We start from the raw sequence: 15,307 nt of genomic DNA on the forward strand, positions 1-15,307 counted from the left end.
AACATTTTTCAGTAGCATACTTCACGATTCGTATGTCGTCAGAGACGATAGTTCGCAGCGAAGGTACGCACTTGAACAGTTTCAAAATGTTCGCTCGGTTTAAATTTACTTCAGCTTCGTCGCTTTGGATGTTTTGTAGCCGCAACTTGCGGCAGCCGCTTTGCTCTCTGCGGTTAGTCAACTCATGCACTCGACTTTTAAAGTGATTACGTAGGTTGCTTTGATTTGAAGTAAATTTAGGATTCAACTGTGACACCACTGCTTGTGCCTGGAAAGATTTTCCTGAGCCTCTCGAACCTCTTTGCCTGTGCGCCATCGTTGGTTTTGTTGGTTTTGCCACGTCCTTATTTGGACTCGCATCAGAGGACTGAGAGGGGGCAGCACGAGAGCAGGACAAAATGTCTGCTACATCGTGCTCATCTTGCAATGAATAGGTAGACAAATCACAAAGATTTGTTGATGTAGAGGCAATTGTTATGTTACTAGACTCCGACTCAGAAATTATTCTTCTGCGTTTCAAGGCAGGTTTGAGTTTGGCCTTAATTGGAGGAGGGCAAGCCACTCTTTGCAATTCAGCGTCTGTCTTTGACTTTTTGTTGTTTTCTTTCTGTTTAAACAGGCTCTTTCTTGGTGGTGTTGAAAGATTCCTTATAAACGCTTTAGTCTTTGAAGTGCCAGTTGGTTTAGAGCTTTTTGAAAGATTTTTTGATGATCCACAACCTTGTTTCCCCGATTGATTTAGTAGCAACCAGTGATGGCTCAGTTGACATAGCTTTAGCAGGGCCAGTAAAAATGGCAAAAGACGAAAACTGGCCATCTGGGGCTACTGGTTTTGTTTGACGTTTGTCCAAGAAATTCTCAGTGCTGACGCCCATTATAGATATTGCTTTCGATTGAACTACAAGAGGTCCTGCACAAGATTCTCAGCGATAGGAGAATCTGCAGTAGGAACACTAGGCAAAGACTTCGCTCCTTCAATCGCGATTTCGTTGTTAGTATTTTCATTTTGGGGATTTTTTTGTCCCACTTGATCATTAGAATTTGGGGAATTTCTCACAATTGTTAAATTAGGATTATGAGATGTAAGGCCCCCAACTGGACACGTGTTAGTGCTGTTATGACAGGGAGCGACCATCTCACATAACATGTGGCATTGACAGTGTCGTGATTGTTTCATCAAGTCATGTACGTCATCGACAAGTTTCTCTTGTTTTTGGCTATTTCGACGGGCTAGGTCATGGTGCCGTTGTTGCCATCCAATTGTTCGTTCCACTTCTCCCTGGATCATATTTTTGAGATACACGTTTGATGTTTCCACCTTACCCATTTTTTGGGTTAGGTTCGCTAAAAGCGCACCTTGGTCTTGTATCTTTTCACATAGAGCTTCATACAATTTGACAAAAGGAATCATCGCCAAAGAGGAAGCGGCTAAGACATTGTTGTGAATTTGAATCGCGGCAGCCCCCGAGATACTGGCTTTCGCCGGGGTTTGCCCGCTTTTATCTCCCCCACTTGGGGAGAGACTTGATAAGTCATTCGATTGAGCATATGTTTCATTCATCAAGTGGCCTTTCCTTGTCGTCTCAAGGCCAGTAGTTGTTTTGTTCCTTTTGTTTTGCACTGTCGGAGTGCTTGTAATGAGTTTTCTCAGATATTAAGGATGAGGTCCGCGTTTCAGGTTTTCGTGTATTCGTATTCACAGAGTTTCCATTGCTTGTCTTAGAGGCAGAGGGCATTGTTAGTCCCAGTGATGATTGACCAAGCTGTTGGGTGATATCATCACGCTGTTTTTGTCCAAGGTGGATGTTGTGGCCAGACCATGTCGGCAATCAAGCTCAGGCCGGTTATTAGCCGTACTCGATATCGGGTTCTTCACATGTTGCAATCGTGGGTTTGGAGTCAGCAACGATGATTCACACGGAATAACCACAGACTTATGACAAGTAATTTGCTCTGGAAGGTCAGGAGACAGGAATGAAGATGCCTTGGTGATTTTATTTGCATCGATCTCAGTGTGCTTTCGATTTGCTGATGCATGAAAGCGTAGAATCTTGTCATCAAAAGGTGCCATTCCGGAATGAGTTGCATGAAATTGAATCTGATGAAGGTTTGTTGATGATCTGGCATCTGGTAGCTTATGAATAGAGGCTTGAGCATTGCCTGACAGACAGACCGTCGCCTTGAGTATAACAGCTTCACATGTTTTGTCGTCATGCTGAGCGGTGGCTCTTACAGATCCATTAGGTTTGGTCACAGGAGGACAGGTATCACTGTCCTTGGCCGATGCCTGTCCCGGCTCGCTGTGCACATGGCCAGTCAGCTCAGAATTATCTGAACATTTTTGGAAAGTGTTGGTTTCTAGACTTGATAAGGGAATTTCAGCATGCTCATTTGATGCAGAGACAACATGAGACGCTGTCATCAAGTCGGCATCCGTAATTTAAAATGGAGAAAAGAACGTTTCCGGAGAAATGGGGCTCGATGTAACTTCGTCAGGTGCACAGATCGATTGTGAATGTGATAATGGCGTTACGTTGGACAAAGATAACAACCTCAGTAGTGGTGGCAAAGGTGCAGACTCCTGGGCGGGCTTCTGTTGCAGGTCAAGTGCGGGGAGACCTTTGCATTCATATATGGGGGATATCACAACGTTATTGAGTGGTTCAATGTTCACAGGGGTTGCGTCCGATGAGCCAGTTTGGTCAGGGTGCAGAGTTGAACTTAATAGAACAACCTCTGCCCCCGCAGACAATGGAATCCCCCCCCTGCACTCAACACAGGCGCTGTGAGCGTATCTAGCACGTTGGATAGGCCACTGCTAGTTCTGACAGGTGATTTCCTTGAGAGCTCACTTGGAGTAGCCGGAGTCGTCAAGGTAACAGTTTTTTTGCTTACCTTGCCGTTAAGTATTGCAACCTTTCTGTAAGGCGGTCAAAGGATTCAGCATGCGACGCTGCTGAAGTGTTTTATGGCGAGTCTGCGGTCCAGTTTTCTTGCTCGTAGGGTCCGTCATGGTGCGGACTTGGGCAGACTGGGAAACTCGCCGCCGAACTCCGCCCCGCGCTCCGCGCTGACACAGTGTTTAAATAGTAAACACAAAGGTAGGGCTCTGGCAGCAAAGTCACGTCGTGCGGCTCCTCCAAGGAAAAACAAAAGCAGACTGGGGCAGACTGGGAAACTCGCCGCCGAACTCCGTGCCATCGGGTAATCGGCCAGAGTTTCCTGCATTAGCCCCCACGTGGTGCCCGACTCCTCTTTTGCTGGATTCCCCTTTTTTCAATCACTCGCTCTTAAAGCCTTTCACAGTCCAAATGAGCCGTTTGCTATTTTTCGTTCAATACAGTTTGGTTTCTTATCGGCTCTCCCCTCGACTCACCGGCGGTGATGAACCTCTTGGCTATCTTTCTCTTGGAATCAAGGTTGGTACCACAGAGACAAGAGCTTCTCCCCAGCGTGTTAATCAGCAGAGGAGGGTCTTGTGTACCGTTGACATCTGCTGCAACACATACTGGCCATTGTTCGAGGTCTTATGATTCTGTCTGCAGAGGTTTCACAGGCCTTGGTCGGAAAGGACAAGGTCGCTTCTCTCCTTGTCACCCTCTCGGTATGCTCTGTCTTCCTCCTCCTCTTGAACTGCCGTGCTGAGTTAGCTCTCATGTCGTGCGGTATGCCTTGCTCTGCCTGTGCTTTCGTGCTCCACCTTTTATCCCTGTGGAGAAGGAAAAGAGCAGTCAGGTGTGTGTGATTTTGTCAATTGCCTGACTTTGCTTGGCCCTTTCATTGGGACATGTCAGGTTAACGGCTCGGATATTAGTCCGTTGTCTGTGGTGTGCGAAAGTGTTTGTGTGGCAAAAAGGGGGGTGGGGTTAGTGTTTCTAAATGTCCTATTTGGTAGGATGGGGAAAAGGTGTTGTAGGGAATTAGAACCCTGGTACTGAGAGGATTGGTAAACTTTAAAGGATACGATTGGTAGGGTTTGTGAAATACATGGGATTTACTGGGATTATTGTTGTGAAAGGAACAGGGGGGATTGTGGGAAGGGTAGTGTTTTGTGAAGGTAGACTGGGTGTTCAGGAAAGAATAATAATCATAGGGACGTGGAGAAGAATGGTTGGGAGTATTCTGGTGTGAAACATGAAAACAGGGATTCTGAGGGAGGTTGTTTCCTACTATAGTGGGGTTTGGGCTTTTAATTGGTTTACCAGAGGTATATGGGTGGTGGGAATCTAATAAGGGAGCTTCATGGGGAAGAAGGGGGATAGATGTGGTACGACACCTACAAACGTTTCAGGGACCTTGTTCTCCTCTCCTCCTTCCTCGGCATAATACAGCGTCTCCCCTTGGTTATTTCCCCAAGCACAACCCCGGCTTCTCCTAAACAGGTGATCTTTCCATGCTTGTCTGCCTTCAGGGTTTGGTAAGAGAGGGCACGTTCTTCCCTGGCCACCTGAATAAGCGATTCCCGGGATCAACTTGGCCCTGCCCTTACCGGCATTTTAAGATTCATACAGTTCATCCATTTCTTACTTTATCGGCTGGTAAGATTCTAACTCTGGTTTCTGTGTTCTCTTGTATAAACTATTGATCTCTTCTTTTCAGGGTGTCTGCTTGAGCTCTTGCTCCTTTTCAACCTCTGTGTACTTCCTGCACATTCTCACATTGCGACTTCCATTGCCACTTTCGATTGGCTTCCTTTTCTAGCAGGTCTTCAGTTTTTTGGTTAGTACTTTTTGCAAATGTATTGATAGCACTGATCTCAGCAAAATGTATTTTGTATTATCATTTTACGTTCCCTGACGATCACTTGGCTCTTCTTCCAAATTTCTTCTCACTGTCCCTGGCCTCCTTGAGCGGACACCCCAGCTCCTTGTGCGCAACCCCACTTCCGTTCTTTTGCTCGCCTAGCTCCTAAATTCTAGAATGTGCTTCGGCTTTCTGTACAATCCTCCATGTTATTTAGCTTTCGTTCCCTCAAAACTCAACTTGAAAGTTATTGTTGAATGGACTAGGTTACTCATGATCAATCATTTATGTATACCTCTATTAATCTATACCAGTTTCACATAATTTCTTTACAGCGCTTTGGTGAAAGCTGTTTATCCATATACAGTGCATTCCCCGGCAGCATTAGTTTGGTTATGTCTGAGGGAGTGTAATGTACATCCGTTTTAATAAGTCAGGCTTTTTTTTATTGATTACTACCCCTCTGGATAGAAGAGAATCTGAATGTTTCTATGATTGAGAGACGATGTCTAGCATGTGCATTTACAGCAGCTAAGGTGGACAACTAGAGAATTCAGAAGAGTTCAGTTCAATCTTCTGTAAAGCACTCCGTGGTAGGCAGAAGTGTGTTAGCATCATCTTAACATTTTATTTGAAAGAATATGTTTATTATAACTATTTATTTAGAAGGATTGAGCCCGCTATACAGATCCATACACATAGGTGACATTTATTATTTAGAGGATTATGAGGTCTCTAGAACTTCCCTTTTTTGTCCCTTCCATTACCACCTTTTCCTAATGTCTTTTGCTTTACTTTCCAATAGGAAGACGCCTCTGTGGTCCATTTGGTACCTAAACGCTTGTTCCAAATGAGAGATCAAACTAGCTGCTATGGTTGGACAGCCCTGTATGTACTTTGATTAACCGTTCTGTAGCTTACTAAAACATTGCGATTTTAAAGCTTTTTCAGTCCCTTTGTCCTCTTTTGGGTCTCTTCACTTACATAGGGCATTGGTTGCTTTTTAATTAGGTTTTCAAAATAGTTGACCAGTTTTATTTAATTTATTGCATCTACCCATGCAATTCCAAGCGACTTCAGGTGCTGAAAATTTCACATCTATTTTCCCCTGGTTCCAGAACCCAACACCCACAAACCCCCTTGGCAATCCGCACACTCACTCATCAATTGGGACTTCGCTGATCTTCTTCAGGTTTTCGGACTCTCCGCCGTACACCGCGACCCGTCTTGGCATGTAGTTGTCATCTGTGGCATTGACCGTCAAGATAAGCTTTCTAAGCATGTTGGAGCAAGAAAATGTGGTTCAGTGCTGTAGACAGCAATATAAGCATGTATTTAAGACTCACATCATATATCAAAAAATTGGTGAAATACTAAAAGTTCAAAGGTGGCATAAACATACAACAGCGCAAGCCTGAACAGATCACTCACACTCACACTGTTCAATGCACGACGTGATAATACCACAACCTGTTGCGCATATGAAGTTTTGAAACAAGTGCCACAGCAGAAATGCACAACACAAACAGCCCAGCAGGATTAGAATAAAAGCATTTCACAAACCGAGAGGATAGGCAGAAGCAGACAGAATTAGCATATACACACGAACACACAAACATTTCAGGGGGTTTTAGCACCGACAGAAAAAGTGACCAGACAACAGCTCTATGGGAGACATTGAAAAAAGAGAAAGAATTATAGTTGTGGAGAGGACGCAATTCCCTGAACACAGGAGTATAATACTATATGCAACACACAAAACCAAAGAGAAGATAGCACTGCGACATCTCAGGCAGTGCCATTTCAGTATAAGCTACACAGGAATTCCATGCAGCGAATAGTGCGTACACAAGGGAGGTGTTTGCTTCCTACATGCGAATCACTGCTTACAATAAACAAAGTAAATGTATGTGCATATTAGTTAAAAACATCTGTCAGTGATAGGATACTGAAAAGCACAGGAAACTAGAATGTGATTCAGTGAGTTTCCATTAGGAAAATGCAGTCTGTGCCTCTGTGTAGAGCAAGGGCAATGCTGTCACTTCTCCCCTAGCGGGAGACCTTTCCATGGGGACAGGGCGGTCCGTCCACAGTACAATATTCACCCTGAGGGTGGTGCATAGGGGGAAGATTACATGGGAGACAAAAGCCCTTATTGGATTGGAGGTGACCATCCCCTGAGAAGACTGTATGCCCAGCGTTGTCAAACCCACCGTCTTTGCCAAACCCTCCTTCCCACTTTCCAACCAGTACTAATATCTTTTATTATAAAGTCAGTCACCTAATACAATGAACACGACTAAGGCATATGGCGATCAAACTTGCCTTCCATACATTGTTAATGCAAGTACTGGGAAGACGAAGACGAAGAAGGCTAAGAGTATGAACATTACGCCAGGAAACTGGCGTGAGAAGTCTAGCATTCCGTTGTATCCGACTGGACCAAAGCAATACAAAATAGTGGCGGGAAACCAGGTGAGAGAGAGAGAGAGAGATCCACCCTCCTGAGAGGACTGCCAGATACACTGAGGCGACTACCGCAGAACGGGAGATAAGAAGGCCATGCATGGAGGAGGGAGCAAGACTGCAGATAGTCCAGGATGTGAGGAATACGTGGCTCGTTGCTGGAATAACCCTCTGGGTTGTCCCAGGATCACGAGAGCTGCTGCGTGGAGATTATGCATCCCGGAAGAGACGCAGAAGCCAGAAAAGACGCGACCCAAGCGTCGAGGCCTCGCCCTATGCTACCGGACCCGCTCATCAACGTTACGCTGCTCGGAAGAAGGTACGCAGACCGAGATGGGCTAGAGGTCTGGGAAAGCTGTGGAACGAGTGCGAAGACCGAAATGAGAGGATTTAGGACCCTGTGAGCAGAAGAGACAGCCAAGAAAGAAACATATGCTTTGAGTTCACTGCAATCTACTGACGAGGAAAGGGTCAGGGTTCTTAAAGCAGGAGTAACGCGCTAGGGGGGCGGCTGAGTCTGTTTCCTTTGTTTGAGAAATTGTATACTTTGCAATCGTTTATCCATAACATTCCTTTTAGGAGTCTAAATTGTTCCCAATGCAAGATGGAGGAGGGGACACTCAGCGTTGGGTGGCTCCTGTGAGGTAGTTTGGAACCGTGTGAAGGATTCTAAACTACCTTTCATCCAACTAGCCCCAGAGAAGGCCACAGCAGTTAAACTTCCTGAGAATTAACTAATGAAAACCTCAGAAAATAATCAGAAGCATTCTCAAGTTATCTTCTGGGAGAGCAGTTACTTCAAGAAAGCCAGTGACTCCAGCAGGAAGGAAAGATAAGTGTGAAACTGTTAATAGCTTTCTAAAGTTAAAACTGAAATAGCATCCTGTTGTAAATATTGAAGCAGCATTATGTCCTGAAGTAAAAGCTAAGATCCATTCTTTTGGTGAAGCGGAAAGGTGCTGGATCCGATTTCAAGAACAGCAACAAAGCCACTTTAAGTCTGGTGCGTGTAACCCATACTAATTAACATGCAGGCTTAATTATTGGCGTGGACGCGTAAAGGGAAACACTGACCTTCGGTGCAAAGATGGAAAAATTGAGCACTTTGGTGCATAAATCAGCAGAGATGACCAGGCCGTCATTCTTGAGTAAAGATGTGGAGGGGGGATCCCCCAGTGTTGTATCCTGAAACAGGAGAAGGGGTGCTTAAGAGAGATCCAGTGGTAGACAAGAGGGTCAGCTTAACTCCGGAAATATCCTTGGTGACAACGCTCTTAGGTCCTCCTGAGAGGTATGGTGGGGACTCATGGAAATGTAAGCCATTTTTGATGCAGTGTGAGCGGCACTTTATGTGTCGACCTAAAGCATTTCCCACGGGAACTTCTAGAATAGCATTTTTGATTTTCTATCTAACCACGCTGCAGCTTGGTCCATGCCATTAGTAGACAGGGTGGTGGTGGAGTTGCATGATTGGAACTTGTTTAAGGTTGAGTTTGGCAAAATGTGCAGGAAGCAGGGAGTTGTGCCCTATGTAACTAAATTCAGAGTTTTGGTGCTTGAGAGCAGTTGGTGAGGATTTAATTTCTCTGGTAATGCAGTAAGACATCAGATTAGCTGAAAGAAGGACTGAGATAAGAAGGAATATTCCTGAGAGTAGAGCTTGGGGTAAGAGTGAACGACCACAGGAAGGGATCAGGTCGCTAGGGAGAAAAGAAGTCCAGTGAGGGGAAAGTCAGATGTGAGAAACCCGAGGGTGGTTTCACATATAGACACCAGGGATTCTTTGTTAAGGTAGCCGGGGCATGGACATCACCTTTGGAAACAGACACTGGTGGACCAGTGCGGGAGGATGCCCTTGACAGGGGGGCTCTTAGAGTAATGACCTCAGGTGAGGCACGGTTTTACTCCATTTTGTCGGCACGCCCCTACCCAATATCCCCTCTATCTTTGGAGGATATTGTCAGCAGAATCCGGTCGCACCCCAACTCTAACTTAGAAAAGGGAAAGAAAAAAACACCATAGGAAATCAAACCATCTTTTGACCCTTAAAGGTAACCTAGTCCCCCCTCTTCTAAACCCAGAGGACATTTAATACATCCCTCCTTTTCCGACGTGTCCATACTTGAGCTATCTACCGTTACAACAGGAAACTACAACTCACATAGTTACCTTACCCCAACGAGTTACCCATGTACTAAACTAGAAAGAATACCTCTAGTAATATGCAGTGACCCTGCCCCACTAATGAGAAGCAGGGTCAAGTGCTCAATCACAATCACAACCATTCTGCCTTTAAAGAACATTTTTTCCATCACAACTCCCCCTCCCCAATTTCCAAAATCACTAAGAAGAGGAGGCGACTAAGAAGAATAAAAAGATTACTCACAACCACACAGAAACAGAAGACAGACTGCCCCATGTTAATACTGGACTGTCCCACAGAGTCAGGCAAGCACACGCAGACCCATCCCAGAACTCACACCTGAAGCCTGTTAAAGAAACCCAGGTGTATAAAAGGTGGAGTTCCTGGCAAAACAGAGCAGCAGTTGGGAGAACTAAAGGGAGGCTACTTAGCCGAGGCCAGCAGGGGATCCTTCTCAATACCAGGCCCACTTGCTACTTGGCCAAGAAAAGCGAGACGTCGGAACGCTGACTAGGTGTGGCTGGAGCCTTGCTTGCATCCTGGAGAGAGAGACAAAAAAGCAGGCCAGATACAGGCGAGTGCTGCTTTCCCTGGGTGGATGTTGATCCCCAGGGAAACAGAGGGGCAGGTGGCGAGGCCTTGCCTACAGATCTGAGAGCGGCAAGTCTTTTCCAGAAAGCACCACGTGGCAGGTGAGTTTCTGAGTGAGGGGAAACCCGGCACGCGTGTGAGGCTGAAGCAGGAACTTGTCCGAAATATATGAACTTTTCTCATGAGCTTGAAATCCACTATTTAACCATAAGAAAGGGTGCATTATTGGACATGTAGTGCAAATACAGCCACAAAGACATCTGAACCTTGCCTATAACTTGGGAACTATGGACAGATGCTACAGAGTTACAGAGTGGTCCGGCATAGTGAAAGTGCCCAAACGAAAGCCTCTGTTTAGACGAACATTTAAGACTGTGAGAAACTGTGTATTGAAGGGATTGGAAGTTTAGGGGAAGAAAACCGCTACCAGTGTTGTGATTGAGAGGTCCGAGCCCGGCTGAGGGAGGCCTACGTGGGATCAAGTGCTTCTTGTTGAAAGAGGTTCAAGCCCGACCGAGGGAGACCCAGTATGAACTGTAAACCTGAGCCTTGAGAACTTTGAGATCCTAAAAAGAAGTAACTTTGTTTTGTGTGTGCCCAGGCATTCTGCAAATAAGAAACTTTGTTCTGAAAAGAGACTTTGTCATGGAAGCCCTGTTTTATGTCCCGAGCTGCATTCTCAAGCCGAAGAAGCCTGAGAGTGTTCCCAAGCCTGAGTGTACCACATTGTCACATGCTGAAAACGTGGGGAAGGGAACCCCACAGTTTAGTCATCCTGATACACACTTTTACACCTTTTTCTCCGCACACACTTGTTAGAGCGGAAGAATTGGCAATAGGTCTATTTAGTATAGGCCATTTTGATTTGACAAGACACTACTAGGACTGCATTATTTATTATTTGATGGTGGAGCTTGCTCCCATCCTTAGATATAGGACTACCACCCCATTTTTGCTAAATAAACACCCTTGAACTGTGCATTATTCATGTCGGTCTTCATTCATGATACCGTGCCTTCTTACACAGGGTAGAGCACCACTCACTAAAGAAGAGAAAGAGGGGAGGCGTAAGGAGAACCTTTGCTTCTACTGTGGAGATAATACTCATTTTGTTGGCAGATGTCCACGCACTCCTAGATGATTTCCTGCATTTTCTGGATGAGGTCATCTGGTGGCAAGCACGATACAGACTGCAGTGCTACATATAAAAAACACATTTCATTTTGATAGGAAATCGGACTAAAATAATTATATGATCACAGGCTTTTGTTAGGGCTTTCCTCACCCTTTTCTGCATGTCACACACACACACACACACACACACACACACACTTTTTATATTTTATGTCTAAGTTCTGTGAGCACCCTGAGGCCTTCGGGCGAGTGGCGCAATATAAAAAATCTTTAGATAGACAGGATAGATAGGATAGATAGGATAGATAGGATAGATACACTCAATTTATCCTTATTCTGGGAAGGAAAATGTAGGTGTGGTGGTCCATGTGCGATAGACTTAGGAGCAAAAGGAACTTTATGGATAGAACTTTAGCCAGCAGACTTGGAATTGCAGTTGTTAACAAGGACATACCGGAGCAGGGGAGAGCTGTGGATGGTATGCAGCTCTCATCAGGGCTGATTACAAACAACCAGACTGCTGGGAATGAAGATTGTAGAAGGACACAGCGAAGAGATAGAATTTGAATTAATAGATGCACCACAACTACAAGTTATTTTAGGAATGCCGTGGTTGAGCCTTCATAACACATTGATTGACTGGGGCCGAAGAACCATAGAGTTTAAATCAGAATTTTGCAGAGAACAATGTTGTGTGGAGGGGTTTGAATGGTCACAACAAAGTACTGAGGCGGTGTTGGAAGAGTGTTTGTAACGGGAGGCGCTTTGGTGGAGCATTTTGTGGGAGCAGTAGCTGGAGTTTTTCCCAACTGTTACAAGGAATTTGACGACGTTTCTAGTGAGCAGGACGCCCATGAGCTTCCTCGCCATCGTCCATATGACTGTAAGACAAACTTGGAGGACAGGGCACCGATTCCTTGCAGCAGGATGTATGTGTAACGCTCACCTGACTCCCACGGAGGCGCTGGCCTGGTTCGCGCTGCTGTGACCTCTTCTAAGGTGATGCGCAGGGTTCGGAAGACGGACTGGACCGGGCCCCCAAATCTGGCTTGTCTGGCTCGCAGAAGTATCCTTCTGTAGGCGAAAATAGGGGATTAACTGTCTGCGGGGTAATGCAATCGGCCTCCCACTTTCCCCTCTCACCCTCCTCGAAACCCTTCTGTGATTCCCCGTAGCGTCTCACCTTAGGGTCTGGAAGGACGAGCTCTCCATCCTGCTTCTGATGCAGGGGCGCGTTGGTATCCAGTTACTTCACTGCTTGGCTTCCAGGTAAGTTTTTTGATAAGAGGTTCCCCTTGTGTCCATGGATTAATGTACTAATGCTAGTGTCTTTTTCCCCATAGGGGCCGGGGTACGGAATGCCGGGGAACAGGCACCGACCCGAGATGAGAGGTGAAATCCTTGTAGAAATCAGGTAAGTCTTTAATGAGCGTTTTTTGGGAATGTCTTTTCATTCGCTCATTAACGCTGATGTCTCTTTTTCCCCTTAGGTGCCGAGGTCCGGAAATGCCAGGATGCGGCGCAGACCCGAAATGAAGAGGGAATGAATCAACAGGTAAGTCTTAACATGGAGATTTAGCTTTCCTTATTCCCTTCTCTCTCTCACCTTTTGTTCTTGTCTTTTTCTCCCTAGGCGCTGGGGCGTGACTGCGAATCCGGATGATCGCTGCTGAACATGCAGGCGCCCTGTAAAGGTGAGTGAAATGCGGCGCTGCAGCGATCGACGCGATGAGCTTTTAAATAAAAGTCTTCCTTTTCAGGATTGACGGCGAGATGTCTCCGGGATGCGGATTTAGCAGGTAAGGACTTTTCCTTCTTCTGTTCTCTTCTTTTCTTCCTTTGCAGGTGATCCAGGATGCTGGCAGGCCTGGCAGAAGTCAGGATGCAGGAGCAGGCACGGTGAGCGTCCAGCTGCTAGATGCAGAACAACGCGAAGCACGTGTGGCTGTTCGGGTGGGATTTAAATAGCCTTGGAAGAAGTTCCAGGTATGTATCCTTCCTCCAATCAGGTATGTATCCTTCCCCGACCACGCCCGGATGGTAAATTAATCCCACAGGTAAAGTAATTCCTTCCAGGCCTCAAGGAGGCCGGGATCCTGCAGCATGGCCTGCATCAGGTAAGTGCACCCAAGCACTCCCATAATGAGCCTGGCGCTTATGGCGCCAGGACTGATGTCTTTTATGAGCCTGGCGCCATAGGCGCCAGGACACTGTCCAAAGGGCCCTATATGGGGTTGCTGGGTCCTTCCTTGGGGACTGGATGTCCGCTTTCGGGGACGCAGGGCTTGAACCGGCTCCCCGGGAGCGGGCATCATGACAGTATGCCTGATCTAAAAGAGAAAAACACCTGAAAGAATATTTAGAGGAGAGCCTGGACAGGGGTTTTATACGTAATTCCCAGTCCCCTGCTGCGTACCTTTATTTTTCGTTCCAAAGAAGGATAAAACCTTGAGAACATGCATCGATTATCGTGCCCCGATTAAGATCACGTTAAAGAACCGCTATCCTCTGCCATTGAGATCAGTAATCGATATCAGTAATGCTCGATAGAATTAAGGGGGCCAAGGTATTCATGAACCTAGATATTAGGGGAGCATATCACTTGGTATGAATTATTTATTTTAATTTAATTTTTTTATTTTATACATTTATATTGCGCCAAAGCCAGCAGGCATCAGGGCGCAAACATTTACACAAGGGAACAACATACAGGAGACAGGACGGCTAGGTGCCTTATTACGTTATTCTTCGGGAAGCTGTGGTGGCTTTTTAAACCGGGCTGTCTTGAGGCCCTTCCGAAAAGCCAGATAGTTACCCTGTAATCTGATGGTATTGGGTAGTCCATTCCATCCTTCGGCTGCCATTACCGGGAAAGAACTCCCCAACCCATTAGTGCATTTGAACGCTGGGCAGACAATATGGCCCCTAGATTCTGATCTCAGTGATCGGCCAGGCATGTACGGGAGGATCAGATGTTTCAAATAGGCTGGAGATTGCCCATGGATACTTTGGTGGACCGTTTGTTGATGGTTCGCCAATGTAGGGCTCTTCTATCTGACGTTATATGCTCCCTTCTAGTTCTCTTTCTAATGATTCTCACTGCACTGTTCTGGATAATCTGACATCTTGCAATGCAGCCCTGGTCTGCTCATAGCATTAACGAATTTCCATAATCCAACCTGGATAGGATGACAGCCCTAGCAATGGTGGTGCTAATTTGTTAATTCACATACGGTCTGATGTGACTGAGCAGACGCAAATATTGGCAACTTTTGTTCAAGTTGCAAACATGAGACTCTGCGTTGAGTGATGCTTCCAAAGTAATGCCCAAGCTCTTCACCTTTTCTTGGACCTTGACCGTGGAGCCCCTGATCTGAATGTTTTTGTATTCGTGACCTAATTTGGCTCGTGCCTGCCGTGAGTCAAAATTCAGCAACTCTGTTTTGTTCCCATTCAGACGCATCCAATTGGATGTCATCCATGCCTCTATGGCGTTAAACACTGTCTCACGGTCGAGGGCATCTGTCTTGTAGCTAACAGTCAGTTCTATCACTAGCTGACTCATCAGCGTAGTTCGTGAAGAACACTCCTGTGCCCTCTAGGACTGTGCACACTAGCCTAAGATAGAGATTAAAAAGTAGTGGAGACAAACTGGCACCCCGTGGGAATCCACAATCAATAGATGCCATGGGCGAAAAGGCATTGCCCCACTTCGGTTGGCAAGAAAGGATAGTACCCATCTGGTTACCTTTGAAGAGAATCTGCCCACATGCTCCAACGACCATAGAAGTTGATGGTCTAAAAGGTCAAAGGCCACGGACAGGTCCAGTAGCACCAACATGCCCGACCTGCCCATGTCCACGATAATGAGCATATGGGTCTGGAGGTAGACCATAGATGTTTTAGTGCTATGGGCCGGCCTGAAGCCAGATTGTTGCCTATGCAAGATGTTATTAGCTTCCACATAAGCTTGCAACTGCAGTGCGGTGGTTTTATCTAGGATCTTCAATAGGAAGTTACAATTGGTAATTGGTCGCACGTTACTGGGGTCCCTGTGATCCAAGCCTGGCTTTTTGGCTAACGGGGTAACTGTAACAAACAATTTTAATAGATTCTGGTATATGGCAGTCACGAAAGGATGCATTTAGCAGATGTGTAAAGAAGGGTATAAAAATATCTCTGTATTCTAAGATAATGGTGGGGGGGTGGGATATTCTCTGCACAGGACGT

At 46.0% G+C, this 15,307-nt stretch overlaps 1 protein-coding gene across 1 annotated transcript in view; it reads right to left on the reverse strand.

The window, feature by feature from the left end:
* HECTD3 (HECT domain E3 ubiquitin protein ligase 3) overlaps nucleotides 1-15,307 on the reverse strand; it is a 623,726-nt gene that overhangs the window by 400,214 nt on the left and 208,205 nt on the right. Inside the window, exon 6 of the mRNA XM_069642356.1 lies at nucleotides 5,904-6,017. Coding sequence (XP_069498457.1) covers nucleotides 5,904-6,017 — 114 coding nt within the window. The remainder of the gene's footprint in view (nucleotides 1-5,903; nucleotides 6,018-15,307) is intronic.

Source organism: Ambystoma mexicanum, chromosome 1q, assembly GCF_040938575.1.
Source record: "Ambystoma mexicanum isolate Mex_15411 chromosome 1q, UKY_AmexF1_1, whole genome shotgun sequence".
NCBI classification, from domain to species: Eukaryota; Metazoa; Chordata; class Amphibia; order Caudata; family Ambystomatidae; genus Ambystoma; species Ambystoma mexicanum.